This window comes from Dendropsophus ebraccatus, chromosome 8, assembly GCF_027789765.1.
Source record: "Dendropsophus ebraccatus isolate aDenEbr1 chromosome 8, aDenEbr1.pat, whole genome shotgun sequence".
NCBI classification, from domain to species: domain Eukaryota; kingdom Metazoa; phylum Chordata; class Amphibia; order Anura; family Hylidae; genus Dendropsophus; species Dendropsophus ebraccatus.
The window spans coordinates 117,283,359-117,303,924 of record NC_091461.1 but is presented as its reverse complement, the minus strand read 5'-3'; the positions used below and the strand labels follow the sequence as shown (position 1 = coordinate 117,303,924).

General features: G+C 49.1%; 1 protein-coding gene across 1 annotated transcript; it reads left to right on the top strand.

Annotated features, from left to right (window-relative positions):
* Window positions 1-1,917: 1,917 nt before the first annotated feature.
* On the top strand, window positions 1,918-16,079 carry LOC138799837 (di-N-acetylchitobiase-like). The gene is made up of 7 exons (XM_069981528.1): window positions 1,918-2,076; window positions 11,878-12,016; window positions 12,720-12,928; window positions 13,856-14,027; window positions 14,385-14,482; window positions 15,202-15,360; window positions 15,454-16,079. Exons 1-7 carry the CDS (start codon window positions 1,957-1,959, stop codon window positions 15,637-15,639), a joined length of 1,083 nt encoding a protein of 360 aa, XP_069837629.1. The 5' UTR covers window positions 1,918-1,956; the 3' UTR covers window positions 15,640-16,079.
* Window positions 16,080-20,566: the final 4,487 nt, after the last annotated feature.

Here is a 20,566-nt window from a genome sequence, read left to right as displayed (position 1 = left end):
TCCTCATCCTCCTTTCCCCTGCGGTAGCTGCCATTAGGGAAAATCTGAAAGACCGCCCCACCACATTCTGCCAGTACCATCAGTGCCAACTTGGTCCATTCTGTGATACCATTCACTGGATTCGGCCAACATTCTTGTAATATGTCACCATCTCTTACTGTCTTGTAGTTCAGTTTCTTTGAAGGAACAGTGTAATAAACTTTAATATTAAATCATTGCAGAATCTTAATGGTTTCCAAATTTTAACACAATACTGAATATTGTATTTTTTTATTCATGATATTTTATTCTGCTTTCATCGCACAACTTTGCTTATTAAACCCGTGAATATATATACTGCATACACAATCTTGTTAAGAGTGACTTCACATGTACAGAATCGCAGTGGCTTTCACTTCACGCTGCGAGTTCCGTAGCAAAATCCACTGCGATACTGATTGAGCACTGATTTGCTGAGCGGAACGCCCAGGACCTGGAGAAGCAGGCGGGAGCGCAGACGGGTAATGTGTTATCCTTAAAGTGTACCTGTTGTTATAAGAAACTTTTGACATGTCATAGAGACATAAAAAAAACCAGAAAGTGCAACAGCAACCTACAGGTGCAAGTGCTTACCATATAAACTACCCCCGCATGCTCTCTAGATATTAAAAAATTAGGATTTTAGCAAACTATTTTATCAAACAGAGTGTACCATGTCACCACGTTAATTGCTAGGCTATTGCTAGTGCGGGGGGAGTATATATGGTAAGCACTTGCACCTGTGGTTGCTGTTGGACTTTCAGTTTCTTTGCATGTACTTAAGCCACATGCACCGTGCAACCTGCAGTGTGAACAGAGGCATAGAAGTGGCAATATTTTCCTTTTTTTATGTCATAGACACAAGTCAAAAGTTTTGACCGGTCCAGGTCTAAGTGTTCAGACCCATACCAATCAGGAGATAGACCAGGGAGAGGATGCACTGCAAAGGAGTTGCGCTCCATAGGAACCCATCATAAGTCCGCTGCAGTGCGTCTTCTCCCCGCTCTATCTCCCGATCGGTACGGATCTGTACACTCAGGTACACTTTAAAGTAACGTATTTTCCAAGGTATAAGACGATTGGACATATAAGATGAACCCCAACTTTCCCAGTTAAAATATAGAGTTTGGGATATACTTGCCATATAAGACTACCGCTCTTCCAATGCACACCAAAAAAAAAATTAATAAAAAAAAACATCAGTTGGCAGTGAGATCTGAGAGGCAGAGAAGGAGGTGCAGTAATACTGGTAGGATACAAGGGCGGCCAGACAGGTGAAAGAGGTGTGTTTACTGGGCACAGCGACACAATACTGTATCTATTTTTTTCCATACCCCGGACGCCTGCAGCTTGCTCTACCCTTCATACGGTGGGGATCCGACTTTTTTAGTTCCCCCACTGTATGGGAAAATTCTCCAGTCCGTTTCCAAAGTTCTTCAGCACCCGCCCTATAAGAGGAAACCCAGCGTATAAGACGACCCCTGACTTTTGAGAAGATTTTCCTGGGTTAAAAAGTAGTCTTATACGCAGGAAAATAAAGTAGTATTACTTTGATTAAAAAAATCCCAAGTCTTCCAGTACTTATCAGCCGCTGTATGTCCTGCAGGAAGTGGTGTATTATTTTAAGTCTGACACAGTGCTCTCTGCTGCCACCTCGTTCCATGTCAGGAACTGTCCAGAGCAGCAGCAAATCCCCATAGAAAACCTCTCCTGCTCTCCAGACTGGAAAGACGTAAATCTGCCCCAGGACTATTAATCACTGTGTGTGAACAGCTACATACTGCCGGTACAGCCGGCTTGACTTGTTCTTGATAACACATTTACTAATATTGTAAAAGAATCCCCTCCCCTTATATAACACCTCCCTCCTCCTCCTCTGTTACTTCCCTATATAGGAGGTAACCGGCTCATTCCCCTGCTGGATGATATACAGGGAGGATGTATGGGTGCACGCTGCAGGGGCTGCTCCTCTTTCTAGGGGTTTCTCTCTGTTGGGGTGATTGCCCCTGCTCTGACCCCGCTCTATGCCAACCCATCCAGGACACCCGGGACTTTGAGGTACAATGTGTTACTATGTATCAGAGCCGGTTCCTATGTATTATGTGCTGCTCAGTGTTATTTGAGTAACTTCCTTATTGTTGTGCTGTGATTGTTGGGGCGGTGTGGGGAAAGTCCATTGGTGTCTCGTGTTCTCTGTGATCGGCTCTGATTGAGACATTTGTTGTTTTGCTACCAGCAGGGTCAGCATAGGGGACATGAGTTTGGGCCCTTTTACACAGAAAGATGATCTGCCAAAGATTTGAAGCCAAAGCCAGGACTGGATTTGAAAAGAGGTGAAATCTCAGGCTTTCCTTTATGAACTGGTCTCTGTTTATAGTCTGTTCCTGGTTTTGGCTTCAAACCTTTGGCAGATAATCTGTCAGATAATCTTTCTGTGTAAAAGGGCCCTTAGTAAAGTAGTGATCAGGTGGAGCTACTTGTCTGCAGGCAGCAGCTATGGCCGTATTTACATGTAGCAGATTTAGTGCCTTAAATCCACAACATAATACAATGCAAAATGCAATTCACACACTGCAGTAAAGACAGGACATGATGACGATGCTGAAGTTGGTCTCTTATTCACAGGATTTTTTTTTTCTTTAGTGACTATGAGGGTGGGTTCACACTACGGAATTCTCGCGGATAAACTCCGCGGAATTCCGTCGGCCGTGCACGTGGACATCCGACGGAATTCTACGGAGTTTATCCGCGAGAATTCCGTAGTGTGAACCCACCCTTATTGCAAAAAAATTATAATAATCATAACCTACCGATAAGTGAGGAGTCCCTGAGGGGACTGGAGATAAATGTGGCAAAAAGAGCCCACGGTTGGCATATAAAGGGGCATCAAAGTGAAAACATAAAACTGTGATTTAAAAACATAATTGACTTTGGACGACTAATCTCTCACTGGCAGCACACAGAGAGGGGGGACCCCGCATCACACTGCCAGCACACAGAGAGGGGGGACCCCGCATCACACTGCCAGCACACAGAGAGGGGGGACCCCGCATCACACTGCCAGCACACAGAGAGGGGGGACCCCGCATCACACTGCCAGCACACAGAGAGGGGGGACCCCGCATCACACTGCCAGCACACAGAGAGGGGGGACCCCGCATCACACTGCCAGCACACAGGGAGGGGGGACCCCGCATCACACTGCCAGCACACAGGGAGGGGGGACCCCGCATCACACTGCCAGCACACAGAGAGGGGGGACCCCGCATCACACTGCCAGCACACAGAGAGGGGGGACCCCGCATCACACTGCCAGCACACAGAGAGGGGGGACCCCGCATTACACTGATACTACACAAAGAGAGACCCCGCATCACACTGATACTACACAGAGAGGGACCCCGCATCACACTGATACTACACAGAGAGGGACCCCGCATCACACTGATACTACACAGAGAGGGATGTCACACTGATACTACACAGAGAGGGACCCTGCATCACACTGATACTACACAAAGAGGGACCCTGCATCAAACTGATACTACACATAGCGAGGGAACCCTCCATCACACTGCCAGCACACAGAGAGGGACCCCGCATCTCACTGATACTACACAGAGGGGGGACCCCGCATCACACTGATACTACACAGAGAGGGGGGACCCCGCATCACACTGATACTACACAGAGAGGGGGGACCCCGCATCAAACTGATACTACACAGAGAGGGGGGACCCCGCATCAAACTGATACTACACAGAGAAGGGGGACCCTGCATCAAACTGATACTACACAGAGAGGGGGACCTCGCATCACACTGATACTACACAGAGAGGGGGAACCCCGCATCACACTGCCAGCACACAGAGAGGGACCCCGCATCACACTGATAATAGACAGAGAGGGGGGACCCCACATTAAACTGATACTACACAGAGAGGGGGGACCCCGCATCACACTGATACTACACAGAGATTTTTAAATCACAATTTAGTGTTTTCACTTTGATGCCCATTTTTATGCCAACCATGGGTTCTTTGTTGCCATATTTATGTCCATTCCCCTCAGGACTCCTCACTTACAGGTAAGTTATTATTATTATAATTTTTCTCTAAGAATAATGGCTGAAGAAGGAAAAAAAGAAATCCTGTGAATAAGAAACCAACTCCAGTACGGTGACATGATGCAGATATTCACAGCATGCACAGTGATGGATTCTTGCTGGATTTGCTGCAAATTGCACATGGTGGAGTATAATCTATTTTCCAGGTGCCATGTAGCTGTGTGTGTGTGTGTGTGTATGTATGTGTGTGTATGTATGTGTGTGTGTGTATGTGTATGTGTGTGTGTATGTGTGTGTGTGTGTGTATGTGTGTGTGTATGTGTGTGTGTATGTGTGTGTGTATGCGTGTGTGTGTATGGCACTGGGTGGCACATGAGCTGTATATTACAGCTGATACTCCTCTGCAAAGATAACTGTGATCCTAGCCATTTAAAGGGGGACTCCAGAGAAAAGAAAAAAATCAAACAGGTGTGAGAAAGTTACACAGATTTGTAAAGGTAATATGGAGAACCTTCCATGACTTTGGTATTGCAGAGTACGGCTTCCATACACCACAATCCCAAGGCCAATCCCTTCCAACCCCTTTCTCCAACCCCTATCCTCATCCGACACAACCCCCCCCAAAGCAAGACACCAATCCTCCCAGAGTTCCCAGGTGGACACATAGGACTTCCACGTACCCGGTGCCAGGGAATCTTGAATCAATTGCCCTGCCACTCGAAGCCCAGCTCCCATAGGTGACGAGGGCACTCCAGCCCCTGGGACTCCACCTCTGGCGCCAGCTCCCGAAATCGGTCGAACTGCGAGCGGGAGAGAGAATCAGCAATTGAGTTAAGGATTCCCGGCACATGCACAGCAACCACCAAAGCATTCAGATTCAAGCACTCCAACACCAGACACCGAAGAAGCCGAATCACCGGAGGAGAAGATGCCGTCAGGTTATTGATGGCTGATACCACCGCCATGTTGTCACAATTGAACCTAACCTTCCTATTCCTAAACTCTTCACCCCACACAAACACAGAAACCACAATGGGGAACAGTTCTAGGAATGCCAGGTTCCGTCCCAAAGCCGAGCCAACCCATTCGGGCAGCCACCACGCCGCGCACCATTGCCCTTGGCAATAGGCCCCAAAACCCACACTCCCCGCCGCGTCAGTAAAAAGATCGAAGTCAGCACTATCCATGACCTCTGACATCATCAGCGATCTGCCATTATACTGTTCAAGGAACGACCCCCAAACCCCCAAATCATCCCTATGTTCCCTAGTAAGGCGAACATAATGATGAGGAGCCGTTACACCGGACGTAGCAGCTGTCAACCTCCGGCAAAACACTCTCCCAATAGGGATGATTCTGCAGGCGAAGTTCAACCTACCTAGCAAGGCCTGTAACTCTCTTAGCTGAACTTTCTTCTGACGCGCCAGTTTATTAACGCCCTGCCGCAAGGAAAGGAGTTTGTCCTCTGGCAGCCGACACTCAAATGCCAGGGAATCGATGGTGATTCCCAAGAAGGAGAGCTCAGTAGTGGGGCCCTCCGTCTTGTCCGGCACCAAAGGGACGCCAAAAGATCTGGCTACCCATTCCACAGTACCCAACAATGACCGGCAGATGGGGGAGCCCGACGGACCAATGCACAGGAAGTTGTCCAAGTAGTGGATCAGCGACGCGACACCAGCCACGTCCCGCACCACCCACTCCAGGAACGAACTAAAGGCCTCGAAGTATGCACACGAGATGGAACATCCCATAGGCAGACACCGATCCACAAAGTATGCACCGTCCCAATGACACCCCAGCAGCTGACACTCTCAGGATGCACCGGCAACAGACGGAAGGCCGCTTCCACATCTGTTTTAGCCATCAACGCCCCCCTGCCATAGAACCTGACCCATTTTAACGCTGTATCAAACGACGTATAGACCATGGAGCACAAGTCCGGGTCTATACCATCGTTCACCGAGGAACCCCTGGGGTGCGAAAGATGGTGTATAAGCCTAAATTTATTAGGCTCCTTCTTAGGCACAACTCCCAAGGGCGAAACTATCAGGCCATCTACGGGAGGGAGGTGATAAGGGCCCACCATCCGTCCAAGGGCTACCTCTTTTTCCAACTTCTCACTAACCACCCAGGGAAACTAATAAGCTGACTTAAGGTTCCTCAACGACGAGGAGACATGATGGGAGGGGGAGGGAATTATAAAACCATCACGGAAACCAGCAATCAATAAGTCCGCCCTCTGTCTATCGGGGAATCTATTTAGATGCGGGAGCATCGCAAACAGATTCACCGGCGTCTCCCCCTTGGGTATTTGCCTGCCCAGCCCCTCTACCCCACCCCTTCTTAAAGCATTTAGCTGACCCGTGGGTTGTACCATTACATATGGAACAGGCATGTTTGAACCGGCAACTATAACCCCATCTGCATTGGCCGTCATTAAACTGCCAGCAGACTCCTGACTTTTGGCCACCCTGCTGCCCGGACTGAGCTGACGATCCCGAACCACTCGTCTGGCCGGCATTGCCGGCCCCTCCCTGAAAGGGGTGCCCATACCGCGTCGGGGCCATAACCCTAAGCCAAAGACCAATGTCCTTGTGATCCCACCGTGTGCTCGGTCTTATCGCCTTCCGCTGCCTAAATTGCTCATCATACCGGAGCCAGGCCTGGCCGCCGTATGTACGATGAGCTTCTCCAATGGCGTCCATATAGCAGAAAAGCGCAGAACAGTGTTCCGGCGTCTTTTCCCCTATAACGCTTGCCAAAATGGCAAACGCCTGCAGCCAGTTACCGAATGTCTGAGGGATCAACCGCCACCTTCTCTTCTCCTCCTCCTCCTTCTTCTTGCTATCCTCCTTTTTTCCCTTATCTAGGTTAAACTTCTCCAGCGGAAGGAGCGAAAATATTTCAATATATTCGTCCTTCCATATTTTCTCCCGAACGTCTTTCTTCAAATGCGACCCCAACGGTCCCTCAAAGCAGACATACACCTCACCCTTTGCTCTGTCATCCAAACGCACTTGCTCTACTTTTTCCTGCTCCGTCTGCACCGAAACTGCCACCCCACTACCGCTAGGAACCCCCACACCCTGACTAGTCACTACCGTACTAGCCCCCACCACCCCCGACGACTGCTCATTCACCCATGCCAGCACCGGGGACACCCCACTAACCTGACCAGACCCGACTCACAGCAGGCAAGCAGCTCCCGCACACTCCCCAATAACTCACTGATACTATCTCCATACCTGCTAGCACCCTCCCCCAAACCGCTAACAGAGAAACCCGGGGAACCCAACGGGGGCCTAACCTCTGTACCCTGCGACATCAATATAGGTGGAAAAGGATGGGACAAAGACAGACACTCACCAAGCTGCGTAGGTGCTGTGGGCCCACCAGCTGGCTGTGGAGAATCCAAACGCTGGTCGCTCGGTCCTGGATCCCCTAGGGGGGCCGCCTCATCTGCCCGATCCGCAGAAAAGCTGGAGCTCCTCTGCCCAGCCGCAAGAACCTCTGCCGCCTGGGAACCGTGTCCCGCTGCCCGGATTCGTTGCTGGGAGGCCCCTTGAAGATGCTGCTGAGGGGCTGCATGGAGCCACTGCAGGGAGGCCGTCTGGGAATGCAGCTGGGAGGCTGCCTGGAGCGGCACCCCGCTCACCTCTACCGTCATGGTACTGCTCCGGGTCCCCGGCCCAGAACGGGGCCTGCTCAGAAAGGGGGTCAGGGAGTCAGGCGGGGAAGCCGGCGGCCCGACCGGAGCATCGCCGGGACGCGCCGCCGTGGAGGTGCTGTGTGCTGCCGTGGAAGCGGGCGCAAGCCCCGCCCCCCTGCCGGGGGGGGGGGGGGGGACCTGCGCCTCGCCGCGGGTCCAGGCCGCCTCTGCGGATTCCTACCGGACCGAGCCCGCCTGCCGGAGGCTGTAGGCCGCGGGACTCGGCCCGGATGTCCCCGGAGGGGCTCCGCCAGCGCCGCCTGGGACCAAGAGCCTCCTGCTCTGGGCTAAGACGAGCAGGGGGACGGGTGCGTTGGGCCACCTGCCGGGAGGCCTGGGCGGGGGGGGGGGAAGAGACAGGAGTGGGAGATGAGTGAGGTAGAGAGGCGGAGGGACGGGAGCCAGAACCCGACGGGACCTCATCCAACAGACCTCGCAGCCGCTCCTGCAGCCAGGCCGCATCCGTTGTACCGGCAGCAGCCCAGAGCTACTCCAGGAGATCCATAACGGCGGCCATTGCGGGAGACCAACTGCTGAGAGGACCTTCCCGCTGACTGAATTGGCGCGCAAACCGCAGGTAGTTTTATAAGCTAAGCTCCGCCCCCTACGCCCTGCGTGCGCCTCCTACAAACCCCAGTCATGCGGGCCTCCTCATATGCCTGCGTCCATGCTCCGGCCCTCCTGTACTTACAGCTTCTGTATGTCCTGCAGGAAGTGGCTTATTCTCTCCAGTATGACACAGTGCCACCTCTGTCCATGTCAGGAACTGTCCAGAGCAGTGGGCCAGATATGTGGGGGGAATGGTGCAGGTGAGGATAGTGGTTGTAGTAGGAATGGCAGTGGTAGTCCAGGGTTTCTCTCCTTCTGCACAGCGCCATTAGATGATATAGAATGTCACTACCTGTGGGATTGCTGGGCCTTTTAGTGCACCACAGCCCCTCTACTTACAGTGCCGTACCAGTGTTGAGAATGCTACTAACCAGTGAGACTTTACTATCAGGTGCAGAGTCCAAGTTATCTCTATCATCTTCCAATATGTCCTCAGGTCTGTCCTCTCAGCTCTTCTCCTACTGCTCAGTCCTTTCTACTCAGTGTCAGTCTCCCTGTCTGCACACTGTCTGACTGACTGCTCCCCCTCACCCCTCCAGCTGTGCTCCCCCTGTCAACTCCAGCTATATCAGTGATGGCTAACCTTAACACTCCAGCTGTTGCAAAACTACAATTCCCATCATGCCTGGGCAGCCAAAGCCATATCTTTGGTTGTTCAGGCATGATGGGAATTGTAGTTTTGCAACAGCTGGAGTGTCAAGGTTAGCCATCACTGAGCTATATCCTCCCCTCTCACCTCCAGCTGTGCTCCCCCTCTCCCCTCGCGCCCCTTCAGCTGTGCTACCCCCTCTCCCCTCCAGCTGTGCTCCCCCCTCGCATCCCTCTAGCTGTGCTCCCCCTCTCCTCTTGCCCCTCCAGCTGTGCTCCCCCTCACGTCCCTCTAGCTGTGCTCCCCCTCTCCTCGCGCCCCTCCAGCTGTGCTCCCCCTCTCACGCCCCTCCAGCTGTGCTCCCCCTCTCGCGCCCCTCCAGCTGTGCTCCCCCTCTCACGCCCCTCCAGCTGTGCTCCCCCTCTCACGCCCCTCCAGCTGTGCTCCCCCTCTCACGCCCCTCCAGCTGTGCTCCCCCCCCCTCTTCCCCCTCCAGCTGTGCTCCCCCTCTCACGCCCCTCCAGCTGTGCTCCCCCCTCGCGCCCCTCCAGCTGTGCTCCCCCCTCCAGCTGTGCTCCCCCTCTCCTCACGCCCCTCCAGCTGTGCTCCCCCTCTCACCTCCAGCTGTGCTCCCCCTCTCACGCCCCTCCAGCTGTGCTCCCCCTCTCACGCCCCTCCAGCTGTGCTCCCCCCCCTCTTGCCCCTCCAGCTGTGCTCCCCCCTCCAGCTGTGCCCCCCTCGCGCCCCTCCAGCTGTGTCCCCCTCTAATGTTCTCCTCCTCACAGCTGGCATCATAGTCCAAATCTTTCCTGTCACAGCTGGGCTTTTATATGGAGCTCCTAAGCATAGCTCCTCCCACCTGTTGAGTTTCCTCACTATCTGAAGCAGTACACTCAGGAGACTGGCGGTGGCGCTGCTGCCTAACAGCCAGGTGTGTGTGACAATCTGTAAACCAGCCTTTGCCTGCTAGTAACAGTAGTGTCACAGAAACCATTGCATTATGGCCTCCTTTCACATTCAATATACAGTTATATATATACATATATACTCAGGGCTGGCTCCAGATTTTGGAGGGTCCTTGGGCGACAGAGCCTCAGCGGGCCCCTTTGTATAGCAAATCATGTGGCATCACATGAGGGTCTCTATCTCTCCATTCTGTGTAGGCATACAGCAGTGTATTATATACGTATTATCCTCCTGTATGAGTGTGTATATATCTCTCCATTCTGTGTAGGCATACAGCAGTGTATTATATACGTATTATCCTCCTGTATGAGTGTGTATATATCTCTCCATTCTGTGTAGGCATACAGCAGTGTATTATATACGTATTATCCTCCTGTATGAGTGTGGATATATCTCTCCATTCTGTGTAGGTGATCAGCAGTGTATTATATACGTAATATCCTCCTGTATGAGTGTGTATTTATCTCTCCATTCTGTGTAGGCATACAGCAGTGTATTATATACTTATTATCCTCCTGTATGAGTGTGTATATATCTCCCCATTCTGTGTAGGTATACAGCAGTGTATTATATACTTATTATCCTCCTGTATGAGGGTGTATTTATCTCTCCATTCTGTGTAGGTATACAGCAGTGTATTATATACTTATTATCCTCCTGTATGAGTGTGTATATATCTCCAGTCTGTGTAGGTGATCAGCAGTGTATTATATACTTATTATCCCCCTCCTGTATGAGTGTGTATTTATCTCTCCATTCTGTGTAGGTGTATTATATACACTAAATGGAGAGATAGATATGCAGGTGCAGAAGTTGCTATTCTACAAAGTCCTGCAAAACATTTTAACAGAAAAAATAGCAATACAACAGTGGATTTATTGCATATTGTGACTCCCCCATGGAAAGTAAAGGGGGAAATCTGCAATAAATCCACTGTAGCAGATAATCCAGAGATGACCCTAAAACCTTCCTACTCCCAGCAAACACGGGCAGACAGACACACATACACACACCACTAGCATACAGACTTACACACATATGCATCTATACCCAGTCACAGCATACACTCACCTCTGTATCTGTCAGGCAGCATTCCTGTCACCTGTCTCATCTCCCTCTGCCCTGGGCCGCTGTGGAGGTCAGGAGACCCAGGAATACAGCTGTAGGAGGGGGGAGGCAGCACAGGGAAGCTGGAAGCACAGCACAGGCAGCTGGGCCCTGACCTGCTGTTTGGCCTCTACAGGCTGCCTGCAGTGAGCCCCGCCCCCCTCTCCTCTGGTCCGACGCATAGAGAGGCCTGGAGGAGCCACAATATGACTTCAGTGGCTCACCAGCGCCCCCCTCATCCCTGCGCCCGGGTCATCCCCCCTCCCCCCACAGCCTCAGGTAATGATGTGTGCAATCACAGCACAGCACCACCTGCACACAGTGCAATGTGTGTCAGTGTGTGTGTGCGCAGTGAGAGGGAAGGGAGAGGGGAAGAGATGGTGTGGGCAAGTGTCGGGGGGCCCCTTGAGGCACTGTGGGCCCCGGCACTTGCCCGAGTATGCCGGGTGCTGACGCCGGCCCTGTATATACTGCATCCAGAGCAGGAGAGGTTTTCTATGGGGATTTGCTGCTGCTCTGGACAGTTCCTGACATGGACAGAGGTGGCAGCAGAGAGCGCTGTATCAGACTGGAGAGAATACATCACTGTATTGAATACATCACAGCAGCTGATAAGTACTGAAGTCCAATTGGTCAGAGGGATGAGGCTTTCCTCTGTGCCCCGGCAATGCAATGGTAGGGTGCGGATAGGTTGCTATGGCAGCCAAGAGCCCAACCCCCCCCCCCCCCCCCAGGTCTGCCATTTTTGCGGTTCTGACAATGATGATGAAGCAGTCCCATTAGAAGTGCTGGATGTTCTATATCTTCTACCAGGTCTATGTGTTTCATGTCCGAGGGAAATACTGGAAGAACTATGACTGGGACCACGTCACCACAGTTGCTCTCTTTGCGCCATTTGACCCAGAGCTCATGTGCTTTGCCCACTCCAAAGGTGCTCGATTTGTCCTGACAGGTAAGAACCTGATATACAGGGAACTTGGTCACATGGGCATCTAAGAAGTGATTACCGTATAATAAAAACCAATTACATCCTGTTTTTTGCATAAAATGCATTGAAAACGCGGTGTGAACCCAGCCTAAGATCACAAAATAAGGTGTCAGGGGTGTCTAAAGGGCAGCGATGGGGTCCGTCCTGATCGGGGGTAATAAAACCTGTCAGGTCCTCGTTCCCTGTTCGCTACCTGTGCTGTTACATTCACCGACAGCAAGCAGGAAGGAGCGGGGGGCTGCTTTTGCGAGTTGCAAAACCTACAGCCAAACTGGAGACGTGTAGTGCTGTCTATGGAGGAAAGTGGCCATGTTATTTAACACTGAATAACCCCTTTATTGGGAGAAACAGATGACAGCCAGCCTTCAGGTTAATGTTGTTTAAGGTAAATGCAGAAGAGAGAGAGAGCTGGTGAAATAGTTGGGCACACCTGTGGTAGGCTGGGCCTTGTGGTGCACTGCAGCCCAATCACACCAGGACAGTTTCACGCTCCCAGAGGTGTTGGTGATAGAGGGGGTTCCCCTAAGGTACACCCTGTTAAGGTGCTATGTCCTGAACAATAGTGAAGGGGCTGTAGTGCTCCAACAAGTGACCTCCACCCCTGCTGATAGACAGGATCCCAAGATCATTTTCACAGGTGCCATTGTTCCTCATGTTTTTGTTTCAGGAAATGTTCCACTGAAGGATATTGTGGATCCGCACAATAGAACCGCCTGGATAGCTGAGCAGGTGAAGCTGGCAAAGGATCAGTATATGGATGGAATAAATCTGGATATAGAAGAAGAGGTGTCCACTGGTAGTGCTGAGTATTATGCTTTGACTGCACTGGTGGAGGAAACCACGGAGGCTTTCCATATGGAGATCCCGGGCTCACAGGTAACGATTAGATCAGCACTTTGCATTTTCCATGTGTAGCACGTAACAAGTTGACCAAACATTGTCGACAAAGGTTGTCCAGATGTGCAACAGCTACAGGGCCTCAGGTTCCCCATCCCTGCCTAAAACTAAAAGAACCATGAGACTCCAGAATAGACCCCTTAACTAACAGACCTCTTACCAGAATCATCCCCTAAATAATACAGACCCCAGATCAGAATCCAAATGGTAATAAAGCCCCACATGCTAATAGTGCTCAGCAGGTCTTATTGCACCCCCCAGACAGTAGTTAGCCCCCTTTTTGTCCCCATACCTGGATATCCCCCTTTTTCCCACTTTAGTTTGCTTCCTTTGTACCCCCACACAGTACTTAGCTGCCTTGTGCCCCCTTACAGTAGTTTGCCCCCTCATAGTGGTTAGCTGCCTGTGTGCCTACCACATAAGTTACCCTCCTTTGTGTACCCCTTCCAGTAGTTATCCCTCTGCTTCACTGCTTTAATGACGGCACCAGGCCCTTTTCCTGCAAATGCCACCTAAATGTGGAAGTCCCAGGCATATAGCAGTCTATGGCCTTCAAGCTACAATAATAGTCCTCCCCTATATGTAGTGTGGCTTTGTGAGTGTCCTAGATTGCCTTCTATTGTCTTACTGGGGAAGAAGACACACTGCCTAGCTCACCATAGCATCACAGTACATACTGGAAAATATAATCATTGTGTGGCAAGAGGGGCCTGTGGGCTGCCCCGGCTTAGAGGCCCGGTTACATCTGCGACCTGTAGTCTGTTCCACTGACTCTGGTGCTTATTTCTCCATCTGACTTATTGTTACACAAGACCAGTTCCATCTCCTATAGCAATGTGTATATTTTTCACTGTATATTCTTACAGCCCTTTTATATTCTTATATTCTGTGTTCACACTGTTGTAGGTGACCTTTGATGCTACATATGCTCCTAACTGTGTTTACGACCGTTGCTATAACTATACGGCCATAGGGGACCTGTGCGACTTCTTGTTTGTTATGTCCTATGATGAACCACCCGAGAACTGGGATCTACATCTAGCTGCAGCCAACGCGGCATTCAACCAAACCATTGCTGGTCAGTCGTCTGAGATTATAAGGGCTGGGGTATATGGATCATTGGGCTATGGTGCTATATATGATGTCCCTGGTACATGTGCTAATAACAGGTGTCCAGCATACGGGGCAAATACTTCAGTGTATTCTGATATTGGTTGTTGTGGTCTGTAATAACAGCAGAAATCCTAATAATAGGTTCATAATGTTATGAAGAAACAAAATCCACAGTAAGTTCCAGTTAATCGGAGAAAGCCGGATCCTGTCTGCAATGACTATAGCTGTCTCCCCGCAACCCCAGTAACAGATGCATCTCTATAATACGTCAATGGCATTTTGTTTCCAGTAAGGTTCACATATTATTCTCAATCTCTTTTAGGTTACAAGCAGTTTATTAATATCGGGGTCTATCCCAAGAACCTTGTGATGGGCGTCCCCTGGTACGGGTATGACTACATCTGTTATAACTTAACAGAGGTAATACTATAATATTAAAAAATAATATATATATATATTATTATTATTTTATTTTTTTTTAAGTGACCCACAAAAAAAACCAAGAATTGCAAATAAATTCTTTGGTGTGTATATTTAGCTTAAAAATGCCATTATTCATGCTGAAAGTTTTTGCGTTTTTGGGGGAAACATGTGGGGGAAAGGTTAGAGGGAGAGGTGGGCAATGAGGTAGGTAGGAGGTTTCTGGAGGAGACACTGGAGTTGAGCGAATTTACGTTACAAAGTAAAGCGCTTCCTTTGCTCGGCACTCGGCTTATACACTGGCTGCCTCTGATCTCCATGTCGCTCCCTGACGCTGCTCCCCAGGTGCCTGGAGAAGTTTTTTTCAGGGGTTAAGGTTTCCCATGGAGGCGAAACAAAAAATAAGAGATTTCCGCAAGGCCGTTAGTTTTAGAGGTATAGAGCCAAACGTAATCCCTGGGGCGATGTATGAGGGGGGTCCATTTTTTGTTCATTTTTTACATTGATCACACATCAAATTGACCCTTCAGAGAATTCGGCACTGGGCCCGGGTACACAATAATGGGATCCCAGTGATAACCGGAACAGCCGGCAATCCCATCTAGGTTGGATAGTGATATGGATCCCATCCTGATTCACTGTCTGTTATATCACCAATAACCTATAGACCTGTCACTACATTCATTGATCATTAGTTTTCATTATGTTGTTCCCGTTAGGATAATCAATGCAAAGGGAAAACATCATTTCGAAGTGCCAAGGGCGTCAACCTCGAGGGCTCTCAGATGGGATACAACGCCATCATGAAGCAGGTCAATGATTCCTTGACAGGCCGACTATGGGACAAGGTCCAGAAAGCTCCTTTTTACAATTACAAGGTCTGTAGTGGACGTCACATCTTGTACGGTGTCTCTGTGATGTATGTGGCTGAGTATAGTAATGTACGTCTCATATTTCTATTGCTTCAATAGGACACTAAGGGAAATATCCATCAGGTTTGGTACGATGACCCGCAAAGTATTTCCTTGAAGGCGGCATATGTCAAGAAGCTTGGTCTCAGAGGGATTGGGATGTGGCAGGCGGATGTGCTGGATTACTCTGATGATCCTGTAGCCCGACAACAGACTGCAGCCATGTGGAAAGCCTTACTGCCATGATGGCCGCCTAGTGGCATCACCCATTCTTCTAGGACAACTACTAAGTGCTATATTACAGGGATGGAACAACCATAGAGGAAGGGGATGGGATGCAGCCTGTAATGGACCAACCCTGTTACATACAGATATCACTATATGCTGCAGGACGTCTGCTGTAGCTACAGATGAATGAGCGGTAATTGATCCTGGATCTCCACTCTAATAGCTCATGTGTTCTCAATGATCTGATTAATGAAGAGGAGGATGGCATGGAGGCTGCCTGTCCCATTGACTCTCGAGATTGAGATTGGTGAACGCAGGGTGGCGCCCAATGCAAATTAAGATGGACACACTCTTAAAGGGATTCTGCCAGCTGCAATTCATGTAATGTGTTGCCATCTCTTACTATCATATATTTCAGATTTCTATGACTATTGTAATAAACTACATTTTTATATTGAGATTGTCCTGAAATCATTGCAATATCTAATGGTTTCTAAATTTTAACACAATACTGAATATTTTATTCAGTTTCCATTGTATCCATTTTTAAACCAGTGACCTGGACCACTAAGGTTCCCTACTCTGGCTCATCCCACTCACACCTCCACTTCCCTCTGTCCCAACGTGTTTCCAAATCACCCACTATTCATCAGGGAACTTTATAGAACAGCCGCTGTGTGAATGATCAAAGAATTACGCCAGAAATTCCCCATAACTACTGGATTAGTAAGTCTCCCCCGCTGTTTGCATCAGGACTAACAATGACTGTGTGTGATCAGCCGCTCGCTAGACATCAGGCTGAGATGACTCGCTTGTGATGACACATTTAATATTAATGTGAAAGCCACCCCATCCCCTTTTACAGTATAATACCCCCTCCTCAGCACTGTTATAACCCTGTAGGGCAGGTAGCTGGCTCATTATGTATGGGTGCACGCTGCGGGGGCTGCTCCTCTTTCTAGGGGCTTCTCTCTGTTGGGGTGATTGCCCCTGCTCTGACCCCGCTCTGTGCCAACCCATCCAAGACACCCGGGACTTTGAGGTACAATGTGTTACTATGTACTGTGGATGTGATACAATGTTTTATGTGCTGTTTAGTGTTATTTGAATGACGTCCTGATTGTTGGGAAGTCCACTGATGTCTCCTGTTCTCCGTGATCCGCTCTGATGGAGATGTGGTGTCCCACTAGGGGTGTTACTATTATCCACATCCTTCGTAAAAGTCTGTACCTTTTGTAGTCCTATTGCAGCTGGAGTGTTACTGAAGATGACCACTAGATATTGCTGTATTGTGCACCTGTACCTGGAAGCTGCACGGCTAAAGTGTCTCAAAGGGTTATTGTATTTATGTATGCCAGTTTCTGTAGACCAGTAGGATCTTTCCTTTGTTCTGTCCTATCACCTCTCCCCTATCCACTCTTCTGTTGCACTCTTTCCACCCAACCACAGCACACCTTACACGCTGGTTAGGAAGTTAGTCCCTTGGGTGAGGGAGGAGTTTTTAGTTGAGCTTCAGAGGAGAGAGGACGCAGCTCGGATAGCTCTGCACATTGGTTCTACCTGTTCTGCTTCCAAAACTTTGCTCAATCAATGCTGTGACTGGTAACTTGTCTGTTTTCTATTTTATGATTGTATTTTTTTTTTTTTTTGTATATCATGGGGGCAGCCATCTTGCTTAGTCTATTTTTATAACAACATTTAGAGATATGCTTTACGGCAAGCCCCATGGACATAGGTAACAATAGACAGGAACTGTCCCATTTGGCATAAATAGGAAAGGTGTCTGGGCATGCTCTGTGACCTTTGAAAAGGTCATTTTACAGGGAGGGGGAGGCTGAGCTAACAACATCATCATTTGTCTTTTCTTTCTTCTACTACAATGCAAATAAGGAATCTGTGGAGCCTCGTTTGTGAGTCTCAAAACACGGGGATAGCCAGATATCCCTAGCCTGTTGCCACGGGGTGCCTGCAGATGGGGAGAGCACCACACCATCCTGATAGGTAGCCCCTTAAGTCCCACTCGGTTGCGAGTATTGGAACATAAATAGGGAAACAATAGGGTGGCCTTTTTTTTGCATATTTAAATTGTTGGGGGCATCAGTGGAGACTTGATTCAGTACTTCATTGGAATTTTTTCACTGATCTCCTTGAGCTCAGTTATTGCTGTGTTTTGGTTGGTTGATTTGTCCCTCACCCACAGCAGGGGCCCCAGCAGTGGCGTAGCTATAGGGGTCGCAGCGGTCACCATGGCGGCCGGGCCCCTATGCTGGGGGGGGGCCCGCTGGCCCCCTCACCACTTCCTGTCTCTGTGCAGTTCTCCCAAATCAGCTGTGATCATGACAGCCAGTTCGACACAACTGCTACACTTTGCAAGTGTCACCCAGCTTTCTTAGGATCCTGTATGGCAGCAAGCAGTATGCAACCTATTGCTCCCCATTACTACTCATGCAGCTCTCAGGGCATCCTGGAAAATTGTAGTTTCACCACAACTCAAAGGTTGTAGACTACATTTATATAGTTCTAAAAGTTATGTACATGGCACACAGCTTTCCCAGACTCATGAACACTATATTTGAATGGTTATGCAGCGGTTAACCCCTTACTCCAATGCAGTTTTCATAAACTACCATTCAGGAGTCTGGAGCTGTACTGTGAATTATTACAGGTCGGATACAGCTTTCCCAGAGTCCTGAACATATATATATACAAGCTACAATTTTGCACCAGGGCCCATCAGCCTTTAGCTACGCCCCAGAGGCCTCCCTCACCCACAGTGCGCTGGGCCACTCCGCTGAGAGTAGTACTGGTGGTGGTAGTACTGGGTAGGAACCTGGCTAGCCACTTGCCTGATGGTATGTCACGGTATAGGCACGAGGGATAGCAGCTGTAGACCGGGAACCTGACCAAGTGGAGGCCGAGCAATTCTTCGTTAATTACCAATAATTACACCAATGCCAGGGTTCAGAAACAACGGTAGTTGTGCATTTATTGAAACGGTGATAACTAGTGGCAACAGTCTCTTCGGGTGCAACCGGGAATAAGGCAGACTTGGATAAGGCAGAGTAATGGGTGATGCTGTGATGGTAGCGTACTGAATGATGGGAGTAGTAGTACTGAGGATAAGATACTGGGCGGAATGAAGCTGAGACGAATACTTGCGGTGGATGATGATGGGAGATGATGAGAGGAATTACTGAAGAATCGGCACCCAGATCTTTGTTGGAGATGAGAATCTTTAGGACTTGAGAAGGAAGACACAGCCAGGTCCCGACTGGACCGGAACACTTCTAGTAACACTGGAGCAGCAGAGCACACGTGTCTCTCTCCTGACAGTAGAGAGGACACACACACCCTTTCCCCGTGAAGGTAGAAGACAGGAACCACACACACAACCTGTCCCCTTGAAGGTAGAAGACAGGACTCGCACACACAAACTTGTCCCCTTGAAGGTAGAAGACAGGACTCACACACACAAACTTGTCCCCTTGAAGGTAGAAGACAGGACTGAGGTAGAGAGGAAGTCACATGGTATCCCCAGCCAAAGCTTGATGGCTATTGGGGTTACCATGGCAGCAGGGGCAGTCACATGACATCAAGCCATTGCATCATCACACCATTAGGCATATTGGATTGAATATACATGAGAAATGAGTGAAACAGTAGACCTGAATACTAAGGGGGTGACAGGATACACAGTTTGCAGTGGACCATTTTCCAGAACAGAGGCAATAAAATACTGACTGACTCAGATATAAGAATACCCTACTGAGAAAAACAACAAGAGGAGAAACTCTGTTCTGGGACACTGCATACATATTGTATGATGTATCGCAGTCATCGACAGCACCATCATGTCCATCATGTGGCCGCTCATGATAAGAGTTTTTCCGCTGGAGAGTCAAAGATTGGGAAAAACATGAGACAGTACAGTCCATTAATTATAGGGGGCAGTGGCATGGTACATGAGGGGGATAATTCATTAGAATACGGTCGCACATTAGGGGGTGTCACCTTAGAGTAACTGGATATAATGTTTTTTTTTTTTCATTTCTGACTATGTTATTTCTACCTATGTCAATGACCTGACCGCATTAAATTGATCAGCTTATAAATGGTATTTGTGCAATGAGATGTCTAGCTAAATTCTGTGTAGCCTCTCTCTGTGAATCCTCTATAAAAGACCACCCCGACCAAGATCATATCTGCAGAAAAATTTCAAGCCCCTTTAATTTTTCACTTTTATTCTTCACCCCCTCCATAAATCAACTTTTTGCTGCACTTCCATGTCCCCACTACACACAATACACTAATAAAACACAAGATGGCGCTGCAGAACGCTGGAATCATCCTGATAGACGTATTACGGATTATTTTCCTCCTCCCTGAATTACATTATTAATCACCCATACATATAGCAGGTTACGCTTCTTCTCGCCCCCACATCACTTCTGGAGCCCGAATTACAGACGATGCGGTTTTCTTTGCCATAACTCTTCTTGCACAAGTGAAATTGTCTATTTTTTTCCTTTCAACAAGCTGATGAGTAGATCAATTTATGAAGAACAAACCTACTAAGTGTTTGTCCTATTTGTGACATGGAAAATCTTAATTCTGCTGATCTTGGAGTCCAGACAGCTTTGTTGCATTGAATCTGCAACTTCAAATCTGCGCCATCAAATCTGCTGCAGATCCTGTACATGTGAACCCCCCCTTAGGGTGTGTTCACACGTACAGGACCTGCGCAGATTTGAAGTTGCAGATTCAATGCAAAGTAACTCTGGGCCATCAAATCTGCTGCAGATCCTGTACGTGCGAACGCACCCTTAAGGATTCTTCTCGTGATATACAAATCCCAATATATAATGTTACTTGCCCACCCCTGGTTAATAATGATGCTATGGCCAGGGAGGGGCTGATAGTTCCCCTTTATAGCCCAGAAAGTCAG

Bases quoted from the DNA above. Each gene is read 5' to 3' on its own strand.
- LOC138799837 (XM_069981528.1), top strand. From the start codon at position 1,957: ATGTATGGGTGCACGCTGCAGGGGCTGCTCCTCTTTCTAGGGGTTTCT. The intron at 2,077-11,877 runs GTACAATGTGTT...ATCTTCTACCAG, and splicing joins AGGACACCCGGGACTTTGAG to GTCTATGTGTTTCATGTCCG. The intron at 14,028-14,384 runs GTCAGTCGTCTG...AATCTCTTTTAG, and splicing joins ATTCAACCAAACCATTGCTG to GTTACAAGCAGTTTATTAAT.